Here is a 17,467-nt window from a genome sequence, read left to right as displayed (position 1 = left end):
GGCAGTAGGCCATATGGCCCATCGGGGTTACTCTGCCTTTGAGTAAGAGCATGGTTGAACCTTCTCAGTATATACCCTGTCAAACCCACTGAGACTGTACATTCAACTCAATCTCGCCTCACGCCAGGAATCAAATCTAGCAAATCTCTGTTGTACAATGAAAGCATATCCTTCCTTAAGTAAGAAACCAAACTTAACTCTAGGTGTAGTCTCATCTAGGTGATTGCAGCAAGACTTAAGTACTCCAATAAATGCAATAAAAACTAAAATACCATTTGCCTTCTTTAATTGTTTGCTCTACCTTCATGATAACCTCTGATAATTTATGTACAAGGACATCCAAATCCCTCTGATTACCAAGATCAGTCTCTCGCCTTTTAAAGAAATAGTCTGCTTATTCACTCTTGCGACAAAAGTGGATAACTTCACGCTTCCCCATATTATACTGTCACCTTCTTGCTCATTCAAATGTTGTATAGCCGACTGCAGCCTTTTTACATCAGACTCAGTTTACTTTCCCGCCTCGCTTTGTAAGATTGTCAACTGCATTATTTAATGAAAATCATCACCTTCAGACTCCTGGTTGTTTAATAAAGGCGCTGGTCCCCATATCCTGACTGTACCATCGTCTGAAGCGCTAGCCATCATGGACGGGACCTGCGGGTTCCAGCTTACGCAGTTTACAGTACGTGTGTGTCCTGTCAGTTCTGCTATTGGCAATTCACTCCGCTTGTGCCAAATATAAACCTTGTGATCTACAAGAGAGTTTCCGTTAACATACAAATGACAGCAATCTGATAACGGCACCGATACTCCACAAATCCCGTTGTGTTGGCGGCTCTGAGAATCTGGGGGCATTGGAGGAGATACAAGAGAGTGGAGGGAGCATCAGTTTGGACCCCGATCTACAATAACCATCGGTTCCTACCGGGTAGGCTGGTGGTGGGTTCCGAGATGGCAGAGAGCAGGAATTGGGAGGATGGGAGAGGAGATCTATTCATAGATGGGAGTTTCCCCAGCTTGAAACCAGTGGAGGATAAATTTGAATTGTTAGCATGGAATGGGTTTAGATATCTGCAGGAACAAGATTTTTTGAGATGGCAGGTTCCGGCCTTCCCGCTCCTGTCACCACGGAGTATACAGGACAGGGTAGTTTCCAGAACATGGGTGGGAGAGAAGAAGGTACCAGATATCTACCAAGAACTTATGGGGTCGGAGGAAACTCCGATAAAGGACGTAAAGGGCAAGTGGCAAGACGAGCTAGGGGGAGAGATAGAGGTGGGTTTGTGGGCAGATGCCTTAAGCAGGATTAACACATCCTCATCATGTGCCAGGCTTAGCCTGATACAGTTCAAGGTAGTCCACCGGGCACACATGACGGTGGCCCGGATGAGCAAGTTTTTTGGGGTGGAGGACAGGTGTACGAGGTGTGCGAGAAGTCCGGTGAATCATGTCCACTTGTTTTGGGAATGCCCGAAGCTTAGAGGGCTTTGACAGGGGTTCGCTAAGGCTATGTCCATGGTATTTAAAACACGGGTGGTGCAGAGTTCGGAGGTAGCGATCTTTGGAGAGTCGGAAGAGCCAGGAGTTCAGGGGGCGAAAAAGGCTGACGTCTTGGCCTTTGCCTCCCTGGTAGCCCGGAGACTGATCCTACTAATGTGGAGGGACTCGAAGCCTCCGAAATTAGAGACCTGGGTTAGTGACATGGCTGGGTTTCTCAGTCTCGAAAAAATAAAGTTCGCCCTAAGAGCGTCAATGGTAGGGTTCACCCGGAGGTGGCAGCCATTTGTCGACTTTCTCGGAGATAATTAAAAGGTCAGCAGAAGCAGAAATCCTGGGGGTGGGGGTCGGGGCTAGACTATTGTTTTATTGGTGGGGGTGGGAAGAATGTGATGGGGATGGAAGTGTTTATTGTACCATGTTGCTGTTATTGTTACTATTATGAAAATTACAAATATCCTTAAAAAAATCTTTTAAAAAAAGAAATAAAAAAATAATAATTTATAAATCTACTGCTAACCCTCAATTCGAATCAGCTACCAGGATTAAATGAACAGGGACTGAACATATCTCACCATTCTTCACATTCAAAGTGCCCCGGCCCCCCAAAAAAAACTTTATTCATTTGCATGCCCAAGCTAAAGGCTGTATTTTATTCAGTGTTCTTCCACATTGATAATCTCTACGTTTTAAACTTCTTAAGGTTTGCACCAGTAGCCAGAACCTACAGTGAAAATCAAGAGCAAGCAACCAAAGAGGTCAAAGCTGAAGACCAACCATTGCATATACCTTTGTTGTAAGAGAGTGGCACCAGAGCACTGCATAGAACAGTGCAGTCTCCAATCTTAACACAACTGCGCTGTTGTGAGAAACTGGTAAGCTGAGGACAGATGGTAAAAGGACTCAGGGTCACAGATTTTGGGTGAGAGATATGCAAGGGGAGGGGAGCGGGGGGATGGAAAGGAGGAAATGAGAATTTTTTTGTGTGGAGTACTGACCTGGAACTCTGCCTACACGGGTGGTAGAAAGAGCCAATTCATGATTTCAAAAGGAAATCAGTTAGGAACTTGACGGAAATAGGTTTGTAGGGCTACAGGGACCGAGTAGGCAAATGGGACTGTTGGGATTGCTTTACAGAGAGCCATCACAGACTGGATGGGCTGAATGGTCTCAGCTATAATGACTCAGACTCTAGATGGTTCCCCCCACAGCAGGAAAGCTTTAAGGCAGGAAGAGCTGCGAGCAGATTCCATGCCTGCCCATCAACCAAGATTTGGTGAGATGAATGAGGAACTGATTACATTTATCTCACAAATAATGTTTTTAACTCTCAAAGTTACCAAAATCCAGTGTTAAATAGAAAAGGAAAAACCAGAAAATGATAGATAGTCACGGCTGAATGTGTTTCTATCAATAAGATGCCAAGAATATGGGCATTTAATGGTCATTTTCCCCACATCACCCTCATGATACCACCATGGACAAACAAACAGAGCTAAGTGGTAGCTCTTGCTATCCATGGACTGAATGTTCTTCATTCTATGATGCTGTATACCCCTGCTTCTTACCTTCACTGCCACTGGCTATAAAGTCTTCATTGTTGCCTCCGAAAGATGAATGAATTGTGTAGAATCCTTGTGTGACACCTTGATACTTTCTCACTAAAACACGGTCCTGTAAGTCCCATAGATGAACTCCCTGGCAGAGAGAGAGAGAGAGAGAGAGAGAGAGATTCAGGCAGACAGAATTTTAGGCTTTCTATTGTACTTTATTCCAAATAGCCCATGAAATAAAAACATTAATATTCAAATATTCTGAACAATAGGAATTGATATGCAGATGGTCGTACATTAATTTGCTTACGAGTATCTTCTTGGTTGAGAGAGCATCTGAAAAGGTTCAAATTTCTGGTTCTGAAAAGGGCCCAACATTAACTTCATCTTGTCAGATGCAGATAGACCTTCTGTACTTTTCCAGTAGCTTCAATTTTTAAATTTTGAATTTATAGCATTTACACAGATAAACACCACATTTGGTTCTAAAAGCTGGCGCCCTTAGTAACAGTTTGAGTGCTGACAATTTTTCCATTGACAGGCTTAACCATTTAATTAAACTGACTCAATGTGGTTAAGTAGATTTGGGCGTAATTAACCACGGCGCACCCATGTTTTTTCCCAATTCTGATACATTACTGTTTGGCCGTGTTCCTGGCCCACAGTCTTTTAAAGGTGGCAATACTTACAATCCACCTCCCTCCACATCTTTACGATCATTTTACCAACTTACGAATCACGAGTAGGCCACTTGATCCTTCAAACCTGCTCCACCATTTATCATCAAGGCATAGCACAAAGCAATAGACCGCACCTGGAGTACAGTGTTGGTTCCCTTATTTGAGGAGGGATGTAGTTACATTAAAAGTAGTTCAGAGGAGGTTCACTAGATAGATTCCAGAGAAGAGGCGTCTGCCTTATGAAGAGATATTGAACAGTTTAGACCTATACTCTCGTGTTTGTAAGAATGAGAGGAGGTCTAATTGAGGTATTTAATATGATAAAAGGTATTGACAAATTAGACGTAGAGTGGATGCTTCCTGTTGTGGGGCATCCTAGAATGAGGTGTCATATTTTAAGGGTAAGGGGTAGCAGATTTAAAACAGAGATGAGGTGGCACAGTGGTTAGCACTGCTGCCTTTACAATCACCAGGGACCCAGGATCGATTCTGGCTTTGGGTGACTGTGTGGAGTTTGTACATTCTCCCTATGTTGATGTGGGCTTCCTCCAGTTTCCTCCCACAGTCCAAGGATGTGCAGTTTAGATCGATTGGCCATGCTAAAAAAAATTTCCTCCTAGTGTCCAAAGATGTGGTTAGGTCAGGTTACCGGGTTATGGTGATAGGTCAAGGGAGTGGGCCGAGGAAGGGTGTTCTTTCAGAGGGTCGATGCAGATTTAATGGGCCGAATGGTCTCCTTCTGCACTGTAGGGATTCTATTGAATTCTCTCAAAGGGTCGTGAAGCTACAATTCACTACGTTAGGAGTGTGGTGGATGCCGGGACATGGAATAAATTTGAAATAGACACAGACACATTTTAAATTATTATTGGGTTATGGAGAACAGGCATTTAAGTGGAGTTGAGGCAGAGAGGAGATCAGCCATGATCGTATTGAATGGCGGAGTGGGCTCGAGGGGCTGAATTGCCTACTCCTGCTCCTAGTTCTTATGCAAGAAGAACATGACTGATGTTAGGAAAACAAAGATATTTTAAGGGATTTATATTTGCATTGGTAAACATTAGAAATAAGGTATTGTTTTGAGTGGGTTTAATTTAATGCTTCTGTGCCTGGAAGGATAAAACTTATAGTTAGATTCATGCTGGACAAAGGTGTTTGTATGTGTGGTGGTTGGTTAAGTTCCAACTGTGTTTCTATTGTGCTTAGCGTGGGCTATGGCATGAAGAATTAATAAAACAGCAGTGGTTACTTGGCAACTGGTGTTTTATAAGATAGAGAAGCTTTTAAGTTTCAGTTTAGGTAATTTGATTGCAGTTGAAGATAGATAGAGAGAAGTTAACTCTCTCTCTCTGGTTTAGAAGGCTAGAGGGGGAACATCTCTCTCAGCTTTGCTAGAAGAAAAGCCATTCCATGGAGTAATGGTTGAGAAAATAATTGCAGAAATCTGAAGAGCAGCTAGTAAAGGAACGGTACGGTGGTGCAGTGGTTAGCACGGCTGCCTCACAGCACCAGGGATCTGGGTTCAATTCCGATCTTGGGTGACTGTGTGGAGTTTCTCCCCGTGTTTGTGTGGGTTTCCTCTGGGTGCTCCGATTTTCTCCAACCATCCAAAGATATGCAGATTAGGTGGATTAGCCATGATAAAATTGCTCCTTAATGTCCAGGGATATGCAGGTTTGGTAGAGTTACAGGGATAGGGCAAGGGAGTGGGCCTAGGTAGGGTGCTCTTTCAGAAGGTCGGTGATTCTATGGAAACAAGAGAAATGAAGAGAAGTTTCCAAGAGGTCTGGGGTTAAAGGTACTAGAACAGAGCACTGTTCAGTAAAGACAGACATAGGTGAGAAGAAGGCTGACAAGCCCGAAAGATATCTGAAATTATTTTCAGGTTTGAGAGATTTTATGTGGAACCCGAGTTGATAAAACTATGGATATCGGTGGCTGGACCCTGAGTTTATGCAAATGCAGTCAACACAAGAAAATCCTAAGAAGAGTAGGTGTAAAATCCTGGACTGAATTCACTGTTAAAAGTGGAGTGAAAGCTTTATTTAAAAGTGTCATTTAGAAAACCTGGATTTCAGTCTGCAAACCACTAGGGAAAACATACTTTATGAGAGAAGATTTTAAAGCACGTTTGTGGGAGTCGAGCTTGGAAACTCTCACATGACAAACAAATGGGGGATTCTGAGAAGAAATCCACAGACACCAACTTGGGTTCAAAGGGGAGTATGTATTTGACCACAGTCATCTTGTGTGCTTACAAGGGTCTTTTTGTATTAATGAGATCATTGTAGTTTAAGTTTGTATTTGGTAATCCATTTGTGAGCTGTAATCCATGTTAATCTAAAACCTGTGTAATTGGTAAACTAAAGCAGGCATTGTCAAACTCGGGGGCGCGGGCGGGTGTCGGGAGGGTCACGGAGCCTTCCGTCGCGGCGCTCCTGATTGCGCAACTCCGCGTGCAACAATCGCAGCAGCCGGCTTTTAATAATGCCGGCTGCGAGCGGCCTTCAAAATGGCCAGGAAAGATTTTTTAAAATTGGCTGCACTGCGCATGTGTGCCCGATCATCGGTGCGCAGATCGGGCACGTATGCGCAGTGCGGCCGCATTTTTAAAATATGGTCGCAGCCTTTTTTTCCCCCAAGTTCGGGGGGCCAAAGGGACCCAAAACCATTTTCTCCATTTTCGTCAACAACAAACAAGGTAAGGGAAAATGTGGGTCACGCAGGTCGGCCGGCGTTGATCGCGAATGTCGGCTGGCGTGAGTCCTGAAGGTTGGCCGGTAGGTAAAAATGGGTCCCCGGAAAAAAAGTTTGAAAAACACTGAACTAAAGGAGCGTAAAGGTAATTGTAATCCAATTTTTTCATGTTTAATTTAAAAAAAATTCTTGTTGTTAAAACTAATTAGTGATCCTGTGACTCTGTTCCTGCACATTTTATTTAAAAAATTAAAGTTGCGGTCTTTTGAGCCAAGGTTCCATTCTAGGATTTTCCCGCCCAGTTATTTCAACTGGGATCATAACACTAATCTGATCATAACCTCAATCCCGTATTTCCATCTGCCCCAATAATCTTTCACCCCTTGCTCATCAAGAATGTATCTATCTCTGCCGTAAAAATATTCAACTCTGCTTCCACAGCATTTTTGCATTTCAGACTCAACCCTCTTGAGAAAACATTTCTCCTCATTTCCATCTTAAATGACTGATCCCTTATTTTTAAACAGCGACCCCTAGTTCTAGATTTTCCAAGATGAAACATCCTTTCCCCACCCATCCTGTCAATAACCCTCAGGACCTTAAAGGTTTGATCAAGTCACCTGTTACTCTTCTAAACTCGTGGATATAAACCGAACCTCTCCAACCTTTCCTCATAAGACAACCCGCTCATTCCTGGTATTAGTCTGGTAAACCTTCTCGCAACTGTTTCTAAAGTATTTATATCTTTCCTTAAATAAACAGAGCAATACTGCACATAATACTCCAGATGTGATCTCACTAGTGCTCTGCGTAACTGAAGAATTACCTCCGCCTTTTGTATTAAATTCCCCTCATAATAAACAATAGCATTCTATTAGCTTTCCTAATTACTTGATGCGCCTGCATACTAGCCGTTGGTGATTGATGCACTAGGATCCACAGAACTCTCTGCAATCTCTCACCATTGATAATATACTTCATACTCCATTTTGGCAGGTCTTTTAAAGCACTACTTTATTTGACCAAACTTTGGGTTACCTTCTCGTATAATATCTCACATCCATGTTTTGTTGTACACCTCTATGAAAGTGTATAAACGGGCAAACATCAGCTCACAAATTTTCTGTTCTCTATCTCCTTTAACAGTAATAACTAGGCATGGAACCGAAGAATTAAATATTACAAGAGTAACTAAAAGCTTGCTGAAAGAAGTGGGGTTTAAAAATTTTTTTTTTTTTTTTTTTCAAATGAGGCACAGGTGGCCAAAAGCATGGTTACAACAAATGAGGCAATGGAAGAGGCACACATAAGAGGTCAAACTCATAACTTGTTTCCGTAGTGGAACATTATATAATTCCAGATTAATGCTGGGGAACATCACATTTTCAGATATAGCAAGTAGATGCAGAAGTTCAACTCGAGGAGTGCAGCTCATTGTGCCAGATTAGCACCATTTATTGTTCTCAAGCCCCTCAAGCTACCACAATTCAGCACTGCATTAGGAATGATACAATAGTCCTCTTTGCAAACATATTTACATGAAGGGGTACAAACTTTTTCGCAAATGTTAAACCCCCACATGAATCCAAGTTTGTTTAATGGCCATGAAAGTTTTGCCAGGATTGCAATATATTTGATTATTGAACCCTTCATAATCTCAGTACAAATGAAACACTTTATAATTCCAGTATTAAAATTTCAGTGCAAAATTAACAGATTACTTGCATTGGATGCATGTGGGAAACCAGAGCCTCTGAAACATGATCATAAAAATGCTGTAAAAAAAATTCAACAAGTGATTAAAGCAGCTCATTGCAAATAACTAGCCTGGTTTAAATCGTAACATTGGCAAATTGCCCATTTTACTACAAACCAGATGTTTTCTGCTGGTAAATACTAAAAGCCAGCCGTTTCTTGAATTGCCGTTATTTCAGTGTAGTCCAAAGTCAAAAACTTGTAGAAGAATTCTCAAATTGTTGGAAATCTGTTGAAACTACTGCCCACTGAGCTGTAAGATGTGGCTGGCTATGCAGAGTTTACACACCATCTTCTTAGATCGCAGACTTCCGCTACTTCAGTAAGTTTCAGTCAAATGGATTTTCTTTTTCACAGAATCATTACGTCGTTGAGTTGTGCAGTATTTAACCAGGCAGAACAATGACTTTCTGGAGGTTGTAAAGGTTAATAAAAGTCACTGAGGACTTCTCTTCTCTATCTTCTTCATGAATGCTGCATATTGATCGTGCTCTTGTATGCAAGTGGGCACCACTGCCAGACTTTTCTCTTTGCAATGATCTTAGAGATGCAGTAATCAATTCACCACAATGAGGCCTACAATACTCACAGGTTACGAAGAATTGTAGAAATGCAGTAATCAGCTCACTGGAATAAGACCCTCAATACTCACTACAAAGAGATCCATCATATTGTCATTATAAGAAACTGAGTTTCTGAATTCCAAAGAATACAGCAACATGAACTTTTACATCACTAACTGGAGACACCTTTCCATGCCTGGAACAAGAAATCAAGATGACAGAGGTGGTGATCAAGGGTCAAAAGATTCACTTTAACCATGTGAAGTAAGCCAGCACGGAGGTCATTTGAGGGAATCTGGTTTGTCACTCCCAGCAACTGTAGTCATCATTGTTTCAACCCTCTCCTCGGAGACAACGTTGTGTCAAACTGGCAGACATTCAGAGCTATTATCCAAGGTCAAAAAGCTCTCCGGAAAGAGAGCACTGCTGCCTCACGGCGCCGAGATCCCAGGTTCGATCCCGGCTCTGGGTCACTGTTCGTGTGGAGTTTGCACATTCTCCCAGTGTTTGCGTGGGTTTCGCCCTCATAACCCAAAGATGTGCAGGATAAGTGGATTGAACACGCTAAATTGACCCTTAATTGGAAAAAAATGAATTGGGTACACTAAATTTATAAAGAAAAAAATGAACTCTCCGGATTTGTCCTAAAACTACCAGATGTAGGTCACCCTCTCAACCCACAGTCCGTATTAGCCTTAAAATCGCAACATCACAACTGATACAAAGCAGCTGAGTAAGTCCAGCAAATTTCATCCTAATAAAAAAATCAGAGTTCTTCAACCTTAGGCAATGAGCTTCTTTTATTAATTTTAGCAAAATGTCAGATTTCTGATATTTTCACCATCCTGTGCGTAACCATTAATACAAAGTCTTAAAGGCAGTTGGGCCAGTCACCATCACCACTTAAGTGTCAAAAGCAGTACAAGCTTAAATCAGTTCTGGTTGATTTGTGCAGACTTTCTACTCACTCTTGAGAGAATCGACTTCTCCTGCCTTTTCTCTTCATCTTCCACTGTCTTCAGTTACATTTTCACCATGCAGAGGGAAACACAGGAGTCTTGTTAAAAATTCAAGTCCAAATAGCTGGCTGTTTCTTCAGGGAGGTTTCCCAGTGATCAATATGCTTGCAGGTAGATATAACGGAGAGTTCTTGCAGTAGAGGTTGGAGGAAAAGCACATAAAAAGACAAAAAAAAACACAAAGCTGCCATCAAGTGATAAATCCACCCCTCCCCATTAATCTAATCGGTTTCGTCAGAAGCAAAGACAGCTGGTTTCAGTGCAGTGAATGCAGTGATAATACTGTGGGAAAGTGTCAAGAACTAAGACAAATGTTTCAAAGAACAATACAGCACAGGAACAGGCCCTTAGGCCTCCAAGCCTGCGCCGACCATGGTACCTGCCTAAACTAAAACCGTATGCACTAATGGAGTCGGTATCCGTCCATTCCCACCCTATTCATATATTTGTCTAAATGCCCCTTAAATGCTGCTATCGTACCTGCTCCTACCACCTCCCCAGGCAGCGCGTTCCATATATTTACCACCCTCTGTGTAAAAAAAACTTGCCTCTCCTATCCTAGGAAAAAGCCTCTGACTATCCACTCTGTCCTTGCCACTCAATCTTGTAGACCTCTATCAGGTCGCCTCTCAACCTCTGTTGTTCCAGTGAGAACAGACCGAGTTTATCTAACCTCTCCTCATAGCTAATGCCCTCCACGCCAGGCACACCCTAGTAAACCGCTTCTGTACCCTCTCCAAAGCATCCACATTCTTCGGGTAGTGTGGCGACCAGAATTGTACATTATATTCCAAATGAGGCCTAACTAAGGTCCTGTACAACTGCAACATGACTTGCCAATTTTTATAGTCAATGCCCCGACCGATGAAGGCCAGCATGTCGTATGCCTTCTTGACCACCTTATCCACATGCATTGCCACTTTCAGTGATCGGTGGACATGCACACCCAGATCTCTCTGCCTGTCAATACTCGCAAGAGTTCTACCATTTACTGTGCAACTCCTACATGCATTGGACCTTCCAAAGTGCATTACCTCACACTTGTCCGGATTAAACTCTCAGTTTGTGGTCTTCAATACCAACATTCAATTGGCCATCTTAACAAATGGCCACCATTACCTGGTTTAAGGTCTAGAAGTACAATGAATAAATTCCGTCTGCTCAAATGGAAAGTTGTACAGAATACATCGACAGTACTGCCAATTTTCACATCCTTATGTCTGGTAAGCATGCTTTTTCCACATCAAATTATCCATCAATATGTCCCACCTTCCCACACATGAAGTTGGTTCATCATGATAAGCCAACAGGAGAATCTCACTGATGGAAACAAATGTTAAAAAGCAAACACCACCGTACACATTAAGAAATTCCAGGTTTGAATTAGATTTAAACAATATCAAGTCAGTTCTCCGACTGGTGATTGCTACCCAGCCACCCGTGCTGAAAAACGCATTTGTGGATGTTGGAGCATGGTGTGGGTTGGTGGGGGAAAGAGTGGCTTGGCTGTAATAATTTAAAAAAAAAATCATTCATGGGATGTGGCATTCACTGGCAAAACCAGCCCTTATTATCCATCCTGAAATGCTCTCTACGTGGTGGTGGTGGTGAGCTGCCTTGACAACCGAGGGCAGCAAAGAGTCAACTACAGTGTTGTTGGTCTGGAGTCACATATATACCAGACTGTGTAAGGCAGCAGGTTTGCTTCCCTAAAGGACATGACTGAACATGGTGGCTTTTTATGACAAGCCTGTAGCTATTGTAAACCATTACTGCTAGTTTTCCTTTAAAATCCCAGATTTAATTAACCGAATTTAAGTTATTCATCTGCCAGGCGAGATTAGAACTATGTCACTGGATCCTTAGGCTCGGCTCCCAGGTAACCAGTCCAGGAACACACACATTATGGTTTTTGAAAGAACTCCTGCTTCCCAATGCCTAACAGCCTTGATGGATCTCACAGGAAGAATGTCTATTTCGATAAGGGGACAAGGGAAGCAGGTACCCATGAAACCATTCCTCAGCACCTCGAAGGTAGACCAGAGAGAAAAAAGTGCTGTGTACACAAGTTGATTTGTTTAGATGTGGGTTTGTGCTCAGAATTCTTCAGTAAGTCACCCAAATATAAGTATACAGCATTTATACAGCAGCACTTGCATAAAGTCGAAGTTCTAAATATAATGAAGTACAGACATTATACAGATAAAATTCCCCTGCAAGAAGGTTTTGAGTGAAGGCCAGGAGAAGGGGGACAGAAAAGGTCAGTCATCTCAGATTAGTCCCATAAAGGTAGTTTCAAACGCACACCAGAGAGTGAAACCCATTCACCAACTATCTTAGTTGGGAACACTGGGTGGCACGGTGGTGCAGTGGTTATCATTGCTGCCTCACAACACTGAGGACCCGGGATCGCCCCGGGTCATTGTCCGTGTGGAGTTTGCACATTCTCCCATTGTATGCATGGGTCTCACCCCCACAAACCAACGATGTACACAGTAGGAGGATTGGCCATGCTAAATTGCCCCTTAATGGGAAAAAAATAATTGGGTACTTAAAAAATTTATTTAAAAAAAAATCTTAGTTGGGAACACTGCACATGGCGAACTCCACCTCCTCATGCACAGGGCTGAGTCTAACGGAGCTAAAGGTGGTGCACAGAGCACACCTAACCAGAACATGAATGAGTGGGTTCTTCCCGGATGTGGAGGGCAAATGCGAAAGGTGCCAGGAAGGCCCGGCCAACCACTCCCACATGTTCTGGTCCTGTCCCAGACTTGTTGAGAACTGGACAGCCTTCTTCGAAGCTATGTCCAAGGTTGTGGGGGCGAGGGTGGAGCCAAGCCTGCTAGTGGTGTACTTCGGGGTATCGAAGCAGCCAGAGCTCTTTAGGGAGAGGGGGCAAATGCCCCAGCTTTTTCCACCCTTATCATCCGCCGAAGATTCCTGCTCGGCTGGCGATAGGCTGTGCCACCTAAGGCCCCAGACTGGCTGTCTGATCTGGCAGAATTTCTCAAATTGGACAAAATAAAATACAGCATTTGGGGATCAGAGGAAAGCTTCCGAAACATGTGAAGGCTATTCACCAGCCTGTTCCAAGACCTGTTCGTGACCAGCAATCAATGAGGGAGTTGGGAGGGTGGGGGGTATGCCAGAAGAAACACAGAGCAAGCAGGAAAGGGGAAACGGAAGAGACAAAGGGCGAGGGCACACAGGGAGAAGACCACAATGGCAAGAACAAAACAAGCCTAGCGGACTCCTGGTGCATTTTCAGCGAAGACAGGAGTGAAGCTATACGGCGGTGGCTGCTGACCAGAGGGATCGCCAACAGGGGTCCCCCATATCTGTATATAGGTTCTGTATTGGGGAGTCATAACTAACTGTTTGTCCCACATGATTTTGATTTCTGGTTACTTTTTCTTTGTTGTACACACTACGTTTGTAGACCCGTTTGTGTCTTTTTCCCCCCCTCTTCTTTTGCTTAATTTTTCTGTTAGGTTGTATATCAATATTAACTGTGTGTACCGGGCAGCACGGTAGCATAGTGGTTAGCACAATTGCTTCACAGCTCCAGCGTCCCAGTTCGATTCCCGGCTTGGGTCACTGTCTGTGCGGAGTCTGCACGTTCTCCCAGTGTGCGCTTGGGTTTCCTCCGGGTGCTCCGGTTTCCTCCCACAGTCCAAAGATGTGCAGGTTAGGTGGATTGGCCATGCTAAATTGCCCTTAGTGTTGGGTGGGGTTGCTGGGTTATGGGGATAGGGTGGAGATGTGAGCTTGGGTAGGGTACTCTTTCAAAGAGACGGTGCACTCGATGGGCCGAATGGCCTCCTTCTGCACTATAAATTCTATGATTCTATGATGATTATACACGTTATTGTAAATAATGACAAAACCATTAAAAATATTTTTTTTAATGATTTGAAAGAGGGAATACTATTAATACCAGCTAACATAGAAGCCAAAAACTGTCTAATTAAAAAACAATTTTGATTTGTGTTTTATCACACTATTCAAAGCATTCACATTCATTGAATTCCACTCAAAAGTATAGTGATATTTATTAGGCAAATTGCGACATAAGATTAAAGACACAGTAATGATAATTAATCTACTTTTGATGCTGTTTGTCAGGGGAGCAATGTTGGCCAGTATACCAACATTTAAATAGAACTGTTTGAATAGTACTGTTGATCTTTAATCTGATCTTGGATCGTCCACCTTAGTCACTGGTACAAGCAGACTGGGTCTTGTGTAACGTCAAATCCAAAAGGTAGCACTTCCGACAATGCAGGACTCCACAAGTATTGCACTGAATATCAGCCTAGATTACGTGCTCAAGCCCTGGAACAAAACTTCAAACCTTCTCTCTAATGTTCCTTCTTAAGACACTTGCAAGTCGCACAGCAACCATAAACGGACTGTGCAGTGCAACAAACTGGAGAGAACATTATTTCTGACGGAAGTGGAAGTGCTACTGTTGGCATTTTGGCCGCAAAACAAAGTAGTTTCTCAGCAACAATACAAATGACATTGCACCTAAAATGAAGGCCTAGGAGAATGTATGACAGAACAGTATTCTCTTGTTACCTGCACATCCCACCAATTAAGAATATCTCCAAAAAATCCGTGACAATTGCTCCATGTGCCATAACCCTGGTGAGAGGGAGAAACCTACAGTATGTTCAAATCTAAAGATAGCTTTGAACACTTTTCAGTGTCAACGGCCAATCATGGAGTCATGTTATTTCACACTTTTATGTGCATGCATGGAATATATCTTTAGCAAACTATCTCCAATGGTTGTATAAAATTAGAACCTGGAAATTCCTTGGTTACAATTTCCCTATTCTTTTATCAGAGAAAGTTGACCAACTATATCAAGCAGTTTCATGGAAAGTGTATTGAAGTGCAACAAATTCCACCCTCTTACAACACATTTTATTTTATCTTTCAGCAGTGTGACATTTAAGTCAAGCAAAGGATAGAAAAGAAAACCAAAGGCAGTCAAAGACGCAAGTTTCATTCAAGGAGGCCTTTGAAGGTGTGGAGTAGGTTAGCAAGGCAGAACGATTCAGAAAGCACTGAAATCCTGATTCAGAAGAGTGTTAAAGCTGAGTTATGGGTTGAAGAAAGTTGCAGGGGTACGTTTAAAAGAGGAGGGATTTGTAACTAAGAATAATTATTTCAAAGCCAGCTTGCTGGAAAATGGGGACTCAATAATGGTCAAGAAAGACTGGTATTTAAATAGCACTTCTCATGACCACCCGTTTCAAAGTACTTTATGACCAATGAAATACTTTTGAAATGTAGATATTGTTGTAATGTAGCAAAAATGCCGTCAAACTGCACACAACAACCTCAAAAGGTTACTGCGCAAAATAAGAGCTCATGGTGTATGGATAACATATTGGCATGGATAGAGGTTTGCTTAGCTATCAGAAAAGAGTAGGGATAAATGGGTTCTTTTGAGTTGGAAACATGTACCCGTGACGAGTGGTGTGCCACAGGGATCAGTGCTGGGACCTCAGCTACTTACAATTTATATCAATGACTTGGATGAAGGGACCGAAGGTATGGTTGCTAAATTTGTTCCATGACACAAAGATAGATAGCAAAGTAAGTTGTGAAGAGGACATAAGGAGTCTGCAAAGGGATGTGGATAGGTTAAGTAAGTGGGCAAACATTGGGCAAATGATGTATAATGTGGGAAAACATGAACTTGTCCACTTTGACAGAATGAATAGAAAAGCAGCACTTACTTAAGTGCAGAGAGTTTGCAGAAATTGGAGGTACAGGGGAATCGGGATGTCCTGGTACTTAAAATTTTTTTTTTTTTTTTTATTTTTTTTATACAGGATGTGAACGTCACTGGATAGGCCAGAATTTATTGCCCATCTCTAGTTGCCCTTGAACTGAGTGACTTGCTAGACCATTTCAGAGGGCATTTAAGAGTCCAACCACACTGCTGTGGGCCTGAAGTCTCATGTAGGCCAGACCAGGTAAGGATGGCAGATTTTCTTCCCTAAAGGACATTAGAGAACCAGATGGGTTTTTAAGTTGACAATGGTGGGATTTGAACCAGAGTCCCCAGAGTACTAGTCCAGTGACAATAGCACTACACCAGTGTCTTCCGTTAAAATCAGAAAAAGTTGGTATGCAGGTACAGGATGTGATTGGGGAGGCAAATGGAATGTTGTTTTTTGCAAGGGGAACAGAATGTAAAACAGCGATATTTTGCTACAGTTGTAGAGAGCACGGTGAGACCACATCTAGAGTACAGTGTAGAGTTTTAATCTCTTTATTGAAGGATATAAATGTGTTAGAAGCAGTTCAGAGATGGTTCACTCGGCTGACACCTAGGATAGGGAAGTTATCTTACGGAGAAAGGGTGGGCTCTACCCATTGGGTTAGAAGACCGAAAGGTAGTCTTATTGAAACAGAAGATCCTGAGAGGACTTAACAGGCTGGATGCTGAAAGAATGTTTTCCAGTGTTGGAGAGACTGGATAGAAGGGCCAAAGTTTAAGAATAAGGGGTCTCCCATTTAAGACAGAAATGACAAGAAAACTTTAACCTCAAGAGGGTTGTGAATCTTTGGAGTTCTCTTCCCCAGGGATGAGTGAAGGGAGGGTCAATTAATATTTTTAAGACTGAGGTGGATAGATTTTTGACTAACAAGGGAGCTGGGCAGCACGGTGGTGCAGTGGTTAGCACTACTGCCTCACAGCGCCGAGGACCCGGGTTCGATCCTGGCCCCGGGTCACTGTCCGTGTGGAGTTTGCACATTCTCCCCGTGTCCGCGTGGGTCTCTCCCCCACAACCCAAAGATGTGCAGGGTCGGTGGATTGGCCACGCTAAATTGCCCCTTAATTGGAAAAAAAATAATTAGGTACTCTAAATTTATTTTAAAAAGACTAACAAGGGAGCTGGGGGTAAGCAGAATATGGAGGCCCTTAGGAAAGAGTTAATGTTCCCTAGCCCACTTAAGTTGGAATTGGGATTTTAATTGTTTAATAGGCTGCAGTTATTGCTTAATAGACTAAACCAAATATAAAAAGTGGCACTGTGGTGTTGTTGGAGAAGTGAACACATTCCAACAAACCCGGAGTCGAAGCCAAGACCTGCTTTCTAGTTTTTATTATAGAACTATTATCGGAGCTTAACAATGGTAGCTGAGAACGGATAAAGTTTGCACTAAGGGGTTCGGCTCAAGGGTTCACCAGGCGGTGGCAACCGTTCATTGACTACCTCGCAGAACGATAAAGGAAATGGGAAGGTGACAGCAGCAACCCAAGGGGGGGTGGGGGGCGGGCAGGTCCTCAGGGGGGTGTTTTTGTATAGATATTTGTATTAGGCTATGTATATTGGATTGTTTGATTTTATTTTTGGAGAGTTATTATTTTTGATATGGCAGTTGCCATTTAGTTTATATATTATTTATTTGTTAAAAACGGCCACTGTTATTTATACTGTTTTATTGCTGTAAAAAGGAAAACCTTTGTATTGTTTTGTTTGGCCAAAAAATTTGAATAAAATATATTTTAAAAACAACAAAAAAAACAATGGTAGCTGAGGCTGATCACATGGAATGTGAGAGGGTTGAATGGGCCAGTCAAGAGGTCCCACGTGTTCGCGCATTTGAGGAGCTTAAAGGCGGATATGGCACTCTTGCAGGAAACGCACCTGAAGACCAGGGATCAAACT

At 42.7% G+C, this 17,467-nt stretch overlaps 1 protein-coding gene across 4 annotated transcripts in view; it reads right to left on the bottom strand.

Annotated features, from left to right (window-relative positions):
• LOC140411199 (WD repeat-containing protein 26) overlaps window positions 1-17,467 on the bottom strand; it is a 365,602-nt gene that overhangs the window by 12,309 nt on the left and 335,826 nt on the right. For 2 of the 4 annotated variants that reach the window (XM_072500288.1, XM_072500289.1), the window contains exons 12-14: window positions 9,717-9,764; window positions 3,069-3,198; window positions 570-755 (exon numbers count right to left, since the gene is read on the bottom strand). In XM_072500288.1, the coding sequence (XP_072356389.1) occupies window positions 570-755; window positions 3,069-3,198; window positions 9,717-9,764 (364 nt within the window). Of the gene's footprint in view, window positions 1-569; window positions 756-3,068; window positions 3,199-9,716; window positions 9,898-17,467 lie in introns of those variants that run through there. The other 2 variants (XM_072500290.1, XM_072500292.1) reach the window with 2 other exon arrangements.

The sequence above is a fragment of the Scyliorhinus torazame genome, chromosome 4 (genome assembly GCF_047496885.1).
Source record: "Scyliorhinus torazame isolate Kashiwa2021f chromosome 4, sScyTor2.1, whole genome shotgun sequence".
Taxonomy (NCBI): domain Eukaryota; kingdom Metazoa; phylum Chordata; class Chondrichthyes; order Carcharhiniformes; family Scyliorhinidae; genus Scyliorhinus; species Scyliorhinus torazame.
The sequence above is the reverse complement of the archived record's forward strand: the minus strand, read 5'-3'. Positions and strand labels throughout refer to the sequence as shown.